Consider the following 13,767-nt stretch of genomic DNA (forward strand, 5'->3'; position numbering starts at 1 on the left):
GGTATAAAAACAATACAGTATTGTACACGCACAAACAAAAGTAAGCCGTAGCGAAAGAGTAGCGTCCTGGAGCAAGGTCAATAGCACACTGGCTAATCAAAACAAACAATGACAGGTGCGCCGTGACTGCAATGCGCCGGAACTTGTCTTAACTTGCCGCCGTGCCTACACCGACCTCGCGGGGGGAAGTCAGTGTAGGCACAACGGCAAGTTAAGACAAGTCAAGTCAAGACTTGACGCGCAAACACTGGCTTCGCGGGGGGAAGAATAATAGCGCACTTAGACTTTTTTTGGACAATTTTTTGTGATTCGGATAATCGGCGATTCGGATAGTCGGAGTTCGGATAATTGGAGTTCTACTGTATGAAAATTTTCTAAGAACGTCGACATCATTCTCAGACCAAGCTGAAGTGGTAACAAATCCATCGGTTTCCCACAATTTTGGAAAACAACATCATGATCCAGTTCCATCTACAAGACGTACTCAAGAACCACCTCTCAATAATGAAGTCCAGGAAATTCAGATAGACTGCGATAATACCCTTATTAACCGTTTTGTTGATATTCCTAATTCAGAAATATCAGACATATCAGAAAGCATCCTAAACCCTCATGCTACACAATACATGCTAACCACCGATGACCGTCTACTTCGTCAATAATAAGGTGACGGCACTAATGTTTCGATATGTATGTATGTATATATTATGTATTATTTTGGGGGACATTAGGATTGGGACGATCAGTCACAGCGCTCGGTAAAAAGTCTTCTTCTGTGAAAACATTCCTATCAAAAGGATGGATCCCGGTCTTTTTAAAGGCATTAATAATATTTGTTGGCGTCATGGTTCTGATAAATGCGGTCCCTATCAGCTCAGCTAAATCATGTATTGTTACACCTTTTCCTGGATTGTTTAGCAGCCATGATTCCATAGCGGCGTTGTAGTAGCTTTTAAATGGAGAATAAATGCCCACATCCAAAGGTTGCAGCTTTGCTGACGTATGAGGGTGTAGTGTCAATATTGTCACACCGTTTTCCTTTGCTATATCTAAGGCTTCAATGCACAAATGCGACTCGTGGTTATCCATAATTAATATTGAAGGGTTTTCTTTAGAGCTCGATGTGTTTTTGATGAAGTGTTTGATTGTGTCGACAAATAACTCGCTATTCATCCAACCAGATGGTGTAGCTAGCCCCTCATGTTCCAGGGGGAGCACCTTTAATCATGTGATCCTTATAGTTTTTCCTTGGGAAAATAAGTACCGGTGGCAAAGCTTGACCAGCTGCACTGATAATGCAGCAAGTTGTTACTAGGGTGCCTTTTTCGCCACTTGTTACTTTCCCGATATTCTTACCTTTAGGACCTATTACTTTTTGGGGTTTCTGCACTGTAACCGTTGCCGTCTCATCAAGATTGTACACTCTGGTACCATCAGCAAATGCAGAATGTCTTTTATAAACTTCTTGTAGATTATCGAAAAAGACCTTCACGGTTTCCTTATTAAAAGCTGTTGCTCTAGCCAGACTGCAAGCTTCCGGTTTGCGTAAAGAAAGTTCATTATGACGCTTGCGAAAAGATTTTAACCAGTCGATACCTGCCATCTGGTTAACAATCCATGACTGTGGCATTTTAATTTTGTTTATAACAGCCATTTCATATGCAACTTTTCGACAATCTTTTGTTGTTAGGCCGTAAAACATAAGAGCGCAGTTTTTATAATATTCAGTAAGTGCTTGTTCTTGCTCATCCGTAAAAACTCTATTAACATCATAATTCGGAACAAGCTTTACATTTTCTGTACTTTTGGATGCTTTTACTTTGACTGCATAACGTTGTAGCGTTGAAAATGGAATTCTTTTATCCCTTGCTACAGCACGTATCTTTTTTCCTGACTCAATTTCTTGAAGTGCTTCCTTCATTTGTTCTTTTGTGTGATTACCAATTTTTCTACTTATCGGGCGTTTTTTTGGCATTCTGTAAAATAAAAATAGCTATTGTAGTCATCTGGCCGATTGTATTTAGAGACGCCTGGTGATAGGTACACAGTGGGTCGACTCACTGTGCCCCCCTTAGAAACGACCCACTGTGTACCACTCATAACATTTTAATTTTATGACGCAATAAGAAAAACTTTAACTGTGCTGGCAATCTCTATTTATTGTCAAATGAGACCTTAATAAATACTTATTACGTACAAATAATAACTAAGTAGATAAAATTAATAACTACAAGAGAAGAAAACAACAAAACTTACGTGATTTTTTTACTTTTGTAGTCTTAAAACACAAATTAACGTGTATGTCGTACACCACACTTCCGAACGGCGCACCGACTAGCGTGAAGCGAGTCACGTCTGAACGCGAATCTACTGTGAAAGAGATGCAGCTATTGTCCTACTCTTTTTGCCCAATATGGTGCCGACTCAGTGTGCCCACTTGACCCACTGTTGCCACAACGACCCTATAATATGGTCAAAATGTTCCTTATAGTATGATCCATTAGTGCGTTGCCCTTAATTATAATTGAATCGGTTCATGTTAAAAGGGCGCCAGTCCAGATACCCTAATTTTCAGAAAAGAGGAAAAAACTTTGGCCTTGAAAATTAATCAAAGGAGCTTTTCTTTTGTTTATATTTTGGTACATAAATATGCTTTAACCCTATAGTTTCCTGTATTTTTTTTACTTTTATATAATATAGTTTTTTAGTTATACCTGTTTTAAGTTGGTGGACTAACGCCTTTTTAACATGTAATAGAGATTTTCATGGAATAAAAACAAACTTTTAGAAAATTATTCCGTTTAATGAACTAAAATATTAAGAAACAAAAAGAAAAAGAAAAAAAAAACATATTTTAATTAAAAATCTGTCCAATCATTGTCAATATCATGACTGCACTCTACAGTAGGACGTCCCAAGATATCTTGATAAAATTGTTGGTATTCGTGAGGCACATAGGTCAAGACCTTTGTTAGGTCTACATGTTTAATGCTTTTTAGCGGCACAAAACCCTGTTCATAAGCTCTTCTAGATGGAAAGTTATCAGGAATATGATTTTTGCGGCCTAAGTCGAAATTGTGAAGCATAAAACCGTCAATAAATTCTCTGGCTTCGATATACCATTTAAATCTTTTGTCATATATGTATTGGTGGTGGTTACTTATCCCAAATTAATCATAACATGGTGTTTGAAAACAGCCGAGTTATGTCTGGGCTCTTCTTTACGTGGGCGACGTCTTTTAACAGGACAGACCCTTCAAAACAACGTTTCTTGCAATTGCACTGAGATCTTGTAGCTCGAGATGGTCGTATAACTCCTTTATGATTGACATAACTTTTGCCCTCGATCCTTGCTTTCCGTACTTCCCGACACGATTATAGAGGATTCAGAATCCGACCTGCACATTTCCAACTTCTTTACCTTCCATTCATGAATCTACCCCCATTGAAGGTCGAAGGGATTCACCGTTAGCGGGACCTTTCTTGGTAGAATTTTCGTACGACGCTTTTTTTGCGAATTTTAAATCCCAGTTCACCCGTCAATTTTAGATGTCTTCATGGACTAAGCCAGACCTTCGTTATTTTATAAAAGCTGAAAGTTTCTTTGCGCATTGCCCCCAAACAGCCATATTCAGCCGAACGATTCACTACATCTACGATGTGTGCTTCTTCCTCAATGACAGTTCTGCAGGTCGACCAAATAGTTTGTTATGCATGTTTTTTGATTTATTTACAATTGTCCGACGCGGATTACCAAAGGGCTTTTCTGCTTGATCTGGTGAAATAACTTTCTTTCGCACGAGATTTACAGCAACTTCCAATGTTTGTACTGAGGCTTCAACTTTCTTTCTCGAAAAAATACTCGAGTACGGAACGTGTTTTTTTTTATATACGTTAGTCTGGAAGTGCCCGCGACTCTGCTCTCAGGAAGCACTTCTTGGACAGGGGACGCGGGCTGGAGATAGGTCGGCGATCTGAAACAATATTTTAAGGTAAAATTCCAGAAGAAAATGTGGCGTGACTGTGCCACTTTTGCTTGGTTTTTATACAGGGTGTTTGGTAATTAGTATATAATGACGACACGTACCCATGCTACTTTCATATGATAAACACAATACTGAAGTATAACGACGAAATAAAATTATAAAAATTTCCATACAAAATTAAAAAAAAAAAATATGTCAAAGTTTTCACGACCCTAACGTGCCCTAACTCACTGAGATCGTTGACCATCTTTAGATAGGCCGAGGCCAACGATCTCTGTAAGTTAGGGCACATTAGGGCCATGAAAACTTGGTCATAAAAAAATTAAAATTTTGTATGGAAATTTTTATAATTTTATTTCGACATTTTACTTCAGCATTGTATTTATCAGATCAAAGTAGTATGGGCATAATGGGTATAATGGGCAAACTTCTTTCATTAGCTGTAAAAAGCCTTTGCCTTCCACAGCGGAAAATGGTCTATTATCCATGATTATAAAATTCGTTATAGCTTCAGTTATTTTTTTAGATTTTGTTCCATCCTGTGAGGTTATGCTTTTTATGTTGTTTATGAAGTCATCAACATTTGGCTGTGAAGCTGCCTTGGAAACACGAACATCTATGCTTGATGGTATACTATTCATCATCATGCAGGCATCAAATAAATAATAATGTGATTTTACTTACTATGGTTTTTCTCCTCATAGAAACCGGCTTTACAAACGAATCATATTCATCAAACCATTTTGCCATTGGCTTATAAACGCTCCCTCCAGCCCCAGATCTTGTACATTTTTCGATTTTGTCGAGTTCCAAGTAGTACGTATTTCGAATACTTTTGATTTTTGATTTAACTTCATCGAGAGTCAGTTCTTCTATATTCATTCCTACACGAAGTTGTTCTAGTGCCGAAGCGCGCATTTCTTTATTTTTGTATGCATCGCAACGCTTATCCCACAAGCATTCGTGCTCTCTATAAAGTTGTACGAATTTCAAAGTATCCTCTTCGTTGAATTTTCTCGGCATTTTGTCGCAGAAATTCCAAATAAAACAACAACAAAGAACACACACCGTACGGACGTTCGCCAGTGACTGGCGAGACTCGTCTACATGTGTCCGCAACGCTGGCGCGGGGGTCGAAGGGTATGCGGGCGGAGGTCACTAGCTAGAAAAATAGACGGTCGCTCTATTCTCGCCAGCGTTGGCAGCCAGCGCTGGCTTGGCTTGAAAAACTGTTTACACAAGGCCAATACCAAGTCAGCACTGGCTGCCAGTCTTATTGGCAGCTAGTTGGTGCTCCGTGTAAACTATGCTTTACAATTAGGATAATTCCACTTTTCAAAAAATTCTTTTTTTTTTTTTTCAATTTTCTTCCATTTTTTTCTTCATCTGGTACGGGCATTACCATCTTAGATAACACTTCCCACAATGCAGGACTTTCACAGGAATTTCTTGTACGGTCGTATATCCCAAACGAAAAGATTCTGCAATTGTTTTGAACGAGTCGCCAGTAGCCAAGAACCTGGAACAGTAATAATTTAAATTAACTACAGATTTTTTCACTGCCAGATACAATTTGCAAAGATAAATGGAAAAGTTTAAGGGATGGGTTTCACAGAAATGTGAAAAAAAGAAAAAATAAGAGTGGAGATGCTGCTACAAAAAATAAAAAGTGGAAGTTCGAGAGTCAAATGCAATTCTTAATACCATATCTACAAGAAAGGGCAACAAAGAGTAATTTTGATGACGCTGCATCTGTTTCTAGTGATGATAATACTATTCAGTCAGTAGCTTCACCACTATCACCTACATCTACATCGACATTCAAAACAATTACAGCCCGAAAAAAGAAGCAAACTGAAAAACGAAATCCATCAGTAGCCAACATGCTACAGAATTATTTGGATTCGCGACTAACTCCAAGTTCAGCGAGTCAGCCAGATAATCCTATAAATTCTTTTTTCAAAGCTATGGCTGATACAGTAATAACTTTGCCCCCAGATTTGCAGTTGAAAGCTAAAAATAAAATTTTTAGTATAGTCTCAGAGATAGAATACATAAATGTATGATGTATGAAAATTTTCTAAGAACGTCGACATCATTCTCAGACCAAGCTGAAGTGGTAACAAATCCATCGGTTTCCCACAATTTTGGAAAACAACATCATGATCCAGTTCCATCTACAAGACGTACTCAAGAACCACCTCTCAATAATGAAGTCCAGGAAATTCAGATAGACTGCGATAATACCCTTATTAACCGTTTTGTTGATATTCCTAATTCAGAAATATCAGACATATCAGAAAGCATCCTAAACCCTCATGCTACACAATACATGCTAACCACCGATGACCGTCTACTTCGTCAATAATAAGGTGACGGCACTAATGTTTCGATATGTATGTATGTATATATTATGTATTATTTTGGGGGACATTAGGATTGGGACGATCAGTCACAGCGCTCGGTAAAAAGTCTTCTTCTGTGAAAACATTCCTATCAAAAGGATGGATCCCGGTCTTTTTAAAGGCATTAATAATATTTGTTGGCGTCATGGTTCTGATAAATGCGGTCCCTATCAGCTCAGCTAAATCATGTATTGTTACACCTTTTCCTGGATTGTTTAGCAGCCATGATTCCATAGCGGCGTTGTAGTAGCTTTTAAATGGAGAATAAATGCCCACATCCAAAGGTTGCAGCTTTGCTGACGTATGAGGGTGTAGTGTCAATATTGTCACACCGTTTTCCTTTGCTATATCTAAGGCTTCAATGCACAAATGCGACTCGTGGTTATCCATAATTAATATTGAAGGGTTTTCTTTAGAGCTCGATGTGTTTTTGATGAAGTGTTTGATTGTGTCGACAAATAACTCGCTATTCATCCAACCAGATGGTGTAGCTAGCCCCTCATGTTCCAGGGGGAGCACCTTTAATCATGTGATCCTTATAGTTTTTCCTTGGGAAAATAAGTACCGGTGGCAAAGCTTGACCAGCTGCACTGATAATGCAGCAAGTTGTTACTAGGGTGCCTTTTTCGCCACTTGTTACTTTCCCGATATTCTTACCTTTAGGACCTATTACTTTTTGGGGTTTCTGCACTGTAACCGTTGCCGTCTCATCAAGATTGTACACTCTGGTACCATCAGCAAATGCAGAATGTCTTTTATAAACTTCTTGTAGATTATCGAAAAAGACCTTCACGGTTTCCTTATTAAAAGCTGTTGCTCTAGCCAGACTGCAAGCTTCCGGTTTGCGTAAAGAAAGTTCATTATGACGCTTGCGAAAAGATTTTAACCAGTCGATACCTGCCATCTGGTTAACAATCCATGACTGTGGCATTTTAATTTTGTTTATAACAGCCATTTCATATGCAACTTTTCGACAATCTTTTGTTGTTAGGCCGTAAAACATAAGAGCGCAGTTTTTATAATATTCAGTAAGTGCTTGTTCTTGCTCATCCGTAAAAACTCTATTAACATCATAATTCGGAACAAGCTTTACATTTTCTGTACTTTTGGATGCTTTTACTTTGACTGCATAACGTTGTAGCGTTGAAAATGGAATTCTTTTATCCCTTGCTACAGCACGTATCTTTTTTCCTGACTCAATTTCTTGAAGTGCTTCCTTCATTTGTTCTTTTGTGTGATTACCAATTTTTCTACTTATCGGGCGTTTTTTTGGCATTCTGTAAAATAAAAATAGCTATTGTAGTCATCTGGCCGATTGTATTTAGAGACGCCTGGTGATAGGTACACAGTGGGTCGACTCACTGTGCCCCCCTTAGAAACGACCCACTGTGTACCACTCATAACATTTTAATTTTATGACGCAATAAGAAAAACTTTAACTGTGCTGGCAATCTCTATTTATTGTCAAATGAGACCTTAATAAATACTTATTACGTACAAATAATAACTAAGTAGATAAAATTAATAACTACAAGAGAAGAAAACAACAAAACTTACGTGATTTTTTTACTTTTGTAGTCTTAAAACACAAATTAACGTGTATGTCGTACACCACACTTCCGAACGGCGCACCGACTAGCGTGAAGCGAGTCACGTCTGAACGCGAATCTACTGTGAAAGAGATGCAGCTATTGTCCTACTCTTTTTGCCCAATATGGTGCCGACTCAGTGTGCCCACTTGACCCACTGTTGCCACAACGACCCTATAATATGGTCAAAATGTTCCTTATAGTATGATCCATTAGTGCGTTGCCCTTAATTATAATTGAATCGGTTCATGTTAAAAGGGCGCCAGTCCAGATACCCTAATTTTCAGAAAAGAGGAAAAAACTTTGGCCTTGAAAATTAATCAAAGGAGCTTTTCTTTTGTTTATATTTTGGTACATAAATATGCTTTAACCCTATAGTTTCCTGTATTTTTTTTACTTTTATATAATATAGTTTTTTAGTTATACCTGTTTTAAGTTGGTGGACTAACGCCTTTTTAACATGTAATAGAGATTTTCATGGAATAAAAACAAACTTTTAGAAAATTATTCCGTTTAATGAACTAAAATATTAAGAAACAAAAAGAAAAAGAAAAAAAAAACATATTTTAATTAAAAATCTGTCCAATCATTGTCAATATCATGACTGCACTCTACAGTAGGACGTCCCAAGATATCTTGATAAAATTGTTGGTATTCGTGAGGCACATAGGTCAAGACCTTTGTTAGGTCTACATGTTTAATGCTTTTTAGCGGCACAAAACCCTGTTCATAAGCTCTTCTAGATGGAAAGTTATCAGGAATATGATTTTTGCGGCCTAAGTCGAAATTGTGAAGCATAAAACCGTCAATAAATTCTCTGGCTTCGATATACCATTTAAATCTTTTGTCATATATGTATTGGTGGTGGTTACTTATCCCAAATTAATCATAACATGGTGTTTGAAAACAGCCGAGTTATGTCTGGGCTCTTCTTTACGTGGGCGACGTCTTTTAACAGGACAGACCCTTCAAAACAACGTTTCTTGCAATTGCACTGAGATCTTGTAGCTCGAGATGGTCGTATAACTCCTTTATGATTGACATAACTTTTGCCCTCGATCCTTGCTTTCCGTACTTCCCGACACGATTATAGAGGATTCAGAATCCGACCTGCACATTTCCAACTTCTTTACCTTCCATTCATGAATCTACCCCCATTGAAGGTCGAAGGGATTCACCGTTAGCGGGACCTTTCTTGGTAGAATTTTCGTACGACGCTTTTTTTGCGAATTTTAAATCCCAGTTCACCCGTCAATTTTAGATGTCTTCATGGACTAAGCCAGACCTTCGTTATTTTATAAAAGCTGAAAGTTTCTTTGCGCATTGCCCCCAAACAGCCATATTCAGCCGAACGATTCACTACATCTACGATGTGTGCTTCTTCCTCAATGACAGTTCTGCAGGTCGACCAAATAGTTTGTTATGCATGTTTTTTGATTTATTTACAATTGTCCGACGCGGATTACCAAAGGGCTTTTCTGCTTGATCTGGTGAAATAACTTTCTTTCGCACGAGATTTACAGCAACTTCCAATGTTTGTACTGAGGCTTCAACTTTCTTTCTCGAAAAAATACTCGAGTACGGAACGTGTTTTTTTTTATATACGTTAGTCTGGAAGTGCCCGCGACTCTGCTCTCAGGAAGCACTTCTTGGACAGGGGACGCGGGCTGGAGATAGGTCGGCGATCTGAAACAATATTTTAAGGTAAAATTCCAGAAGAAAATGTGGCGTGACTGTGCCACTTTTGCTTGGTTTTTATACAGGGTGTTTGGTAATTAGTATATAATGACGACACGTACCCATGCTACTTTCATATGATAAACACAATACTGAAGTATAACGACGAAATAAAATTATAAAAATTTCCATACAAAATTAAAAAAAAAAAATATGTCAAAGTTTTCACGACCCTAACGTGCCCTAACTCACTGAGATCGTTGACCATCTTTAGATAGGCCGAGGCCAACGATCTCTGTAAGTTAGGGCACATTAGGGCCATGAAAACTTGGTCATAAAAAAATTAAAATTTTGTATGGAAATTTTTATAATTTTATTTCGACATTTTACTTCAGCATTGTATTTATCAGATCAAAGTAGTATGGGCATAATGGGTATAATGGGCAAACTTCTTTCATTAGCTGTAAAAAGCCTTTGCCTTCCACAGCGGAAAATGGTCTATTATCCATGATTATAAAATTCGTTATAGCTTCAGTTATTTTTTTAGATTTTGTTCCATCCTGTGAGGTTATGCTTTTTATGTTGTTTATGAAGTCATCAACATTTGGCTGTGAAGCTGCCTTGGAAACACGAACATCTATGCTTGATGGTATACTATTCATCATCATGCAGGCCAATCTAATGTTGAACGTATGTATGTCTGAATATCTTCATCAAGGCATTCTAGCTGCGACAATTTTGAAGACTGAAAATTCGCGCCGGTCAATATTATCCTTCATAAATTTTAATTTACCAAGGAAAGCTGAAATTATACTCTTTGTTTTTATTAAATTGAGACTGTCCCCTTGTAAGTAAGTTAAGGTCATTGAATTTTTTGAACAAATCTGTCAAATACGCGATGTCCGCTTTGAAATTGATTAGGGTTTTTTTAAAATTAGGATCTTTACTTTCCAGAAACTCTAAATCTGCGTCAAAAAGTAAATAAAATCGTGTTAAACATGCACCTTTCGACAACCAGCGTACTTCGGTATGTAACAGCAATCGTTGGAAATCTTCATCATTTTCATCGCACAATTGTGCAAATAAGCGCGTATTCAATGCATTGCTTCTTATTTTGTTAACTGCATTAATAACAAATGAAGCGATTGGTGCAATCTATCACTCTTTTTCGCTACTAGATGTCGGTGAATTACACAGTGAATTGCAGTTAGTTACCTCTGGTATAATTCTTTTAAGATGGCTTATAATCCCACGATATCGCCCGACCGTGGCAGGAGCTCCATCTGTTGCCACCGAAGTAACGTCTGTGAATGGAATCGATTTTTCCTTGAAAAAATCACTCAGGACATTAAATATTGATTCACCTTTAGTGTCAGTCTTCAAAGTTTTCGCGAATAGTAGCTCTTCATAAATTTCTTCGCCCATAACAAATCGAACATATGCTAATAATAATGCTTCATTGCCAGGTAACGTTGACTCGTCCAGTTGAATAGAAAAATGAGTTGTTTGCAGATAATCACACAAGAAACGTTCAACATCAGAGCTCATTTCATCAATACGTCTTTGTACAGTGTTGTTACTAACTAGTATACATAATAATTACTAGAATACTTACATTTTCATCTTGATATATTAAAACTTTGATCATTTCATCACCAAGTATTGATAAAGAACTGGTTTAAGTATTTTGTTGGTCAGCATCTGAATCTTGGACGCCAGCTATCCCTGCACAAGTGTACAGCCGCGGCCCATCAAGTCACTGACTTGCTCCAGTATAGGATCTGTTTTAAAGGATGATGGGCCACCTCCAGTGCCACTGTGACTGCTTTTGCTACGTGACTTGTAAAGCTTCGCATCAGTCTTCATTTTCTCCCAGACTCTCATAAGGGATTCCTTATGGGTTGATTACACCTAACGAGTACAGTGGCGAGCCAGTGTCCTCGGCCGAGTGCTCGGTTGGTATAAACACTTTAACGAGTGCTCGGCCGAGTGCTCGGTCGAGCATAGAGGCGAGAGAGTCACTAGAATCCCAATCTGTTTACTAGGCCGAGTACCCACCTCCCCGCTTCATTCTTCTGCCCCCGCAGCGACTCGCTGTCCCGCTCGGCACGCGTGAACACGCACTCGCTTGTCACTCGGTCACTCGCCACTCGGTCGTTCGTCACCAAGCAGTGTGCGTGTTTATGTTTTTGTTTTCAAAATTATTATCCTAATTTCAATTAAAATGGCCGCTAATAACAAATGGAGCTTGGAAACAACGATAAAATTTATTCAGTGTTACAAAATACATGAATGTTTGTGGAATTTTTCATCACCCGATTACAAAAACAAGGACAAGCGTAATGCAGCACTAATTGCAATAGTAAATGAGATGAACATCAACGACTTTGGTGTCACAGAGGTGAAGAACAAAATCAAAAATTTAAGATCAACTTACAGCCAAGAATTGAAAAAAATTGAAGACTCAAAGAAATCGGGAGCTGGAATAAATAATCTTTATGTCTCAAATATAAAATGGCTCAAGGAAATGGAGGAGGTATTCATGAATGATCTGAAAAGAAAGACGTACGAGAATGTGAGTATCAATTTTTATTTACGTTTTTACAACTTAAAACATAACTATTACTTATGTAGGTCTTTTAGTTAATCATTCTATTTTGCCATGGAACGGCGCCTGGGCCGGAGAAGTATTCTGCATATTTGTTACGTAAATCTCTTGCTACCCTCCCTGCATAGTTTGTGTTGTGGTCGGTAATGTTTGGCAAGTTGTTAATAAGTTCTCGTCTCCAAGACCCCTCAGTTATAGTGCCTGAATCAGTGTCTTCTTCATCAACACAACCTCGCCGAAAATATGTACTTGAACTTGTCTTTCGTAGCCAATTATGAAGAGCGCATGAGGCTCGTATGATTTTATCAGTTGTGTCAACATCAGTTGGTATACGCCTTTGGAAAATTTGAAATCTGCTTGCCAGAATACCAAATCCGTTTTCAACTATTCTGCGCGCTCTGGATAAGCGGTAGTTAAAAATTTTTTGCGTCGTTGTAAGATTGGTACCACTATACGGTTTAAGTAAATACGTTTTTAATGCGAAAGCATCATCGCCCACTAAAAATCCTCCCTTTGGTAATAAATTATTTTCGAGACTGTGACGTAGTGAGCTTTGTCTGAAAATTCCTGCATCAGAGTTTCTGCCATTTGCTCCTACATTTAAATAGCGAAAACAATAATCATGGTCAACTACAGCCAGTAAAACAATACTGTTCGAACCTTTGTAGTTGAAATATTCACTTCCAGAATTTGGAGGCGCATCAATCAAAACATGTTTGCCATCGATGGCACCATGACATCCAGGAAAATTCCACCTAGTTCTGAAACCATCTTCAATTTCTTGCCATTCATTATGATCTGGTATCTGAAACAATTTTATTTTGTTAATTACAGATTCAATCGGTGTCTCAAATTCACGGTCATCAAAATGCTGAGCAACAACAAAGTGATTTACAATGCGTAGCCTCTTCTGAACAAGCAAATCGTTCACAATCTACAGTCACTGATGCCAATGCTACAAATAATACATCTACTGGCACTTCTGCTACTCCTTCACGACCAAAAAAGAGGCCTAGAGAAATTGTAAAAGCCATTAATGATTTAAAGACGATGCACGATAAAGTATTTAAAGAAGAAGAAGAAACACCATTCGACTTATTTGGTAAGTGTTGCAATGCAATTAAAAACAATGTCAGTGGAAAATGCGTTAAGGGCACAACAGAAAATTCAATGCATTTTAACCGACATTGGGATAACTGATTATAGGGAGAGAACAGCTTCATCAATCTCTACCTACGAGTCAGTTGCGACTCCAGCATCTACTTATTCAAGTTACGATGAAACGCTGACGGCCGGCACATATGAAGTTGGTACTGAAGATAGTAATGCTGTTTATTCTTATATTATCCAAGAACCAGAAGCATCAACAGAAATTACTGCCACGGATGATCTCATTCACTCAGCTATGCAGGCTGCTTCTGTTAGTAGTAATAGGTCTGAATAGTTTTAAGTACTTGTGTAGATACTGATTTTTATTAACAATAAACCGGAATTAAGGTAAA

General features: G+C 38.0%; 1 protein-coding gene across 1 annotated transcript; it reads left to right on the plus strand.

Annotated features, from left to right (window-relative positions):
- Positions 1-11,567: 11,567 nt before the first annotated feature.
- LOC123876274 lies at positions 11,568-13,767 on the plus strand. The gene is made up of 2 exons (XM_045922482.1): positions 11,568-12,232; positions 13,100-13,767. The coding sequence occupies exons 1-2, from the start codon at positions 11,882-11,884 to the stop codon at positions 13,463-13,465; spliced, it is 717 nt and encodes a 238-aa protein (XP_045778438.1). The 5' UTR covers positions 11,568-11,881; the 3' UTR covers positions 13,466-13,767.

The sequence above is a fragment of the Maniola jurtina genome, chromosome 21 (genome assembly GCF_905333055.1).
Source record: "Maniola jurtina chromosome 21, ilManJurt1.1, whole genome shotgun sequence".
Lineage (NCBI taxonomy): Eukaryota > Metazoa > Arthropoda > Insecta > Lepidoptera > Nymphalidae > Maniola > Maniola jurtina.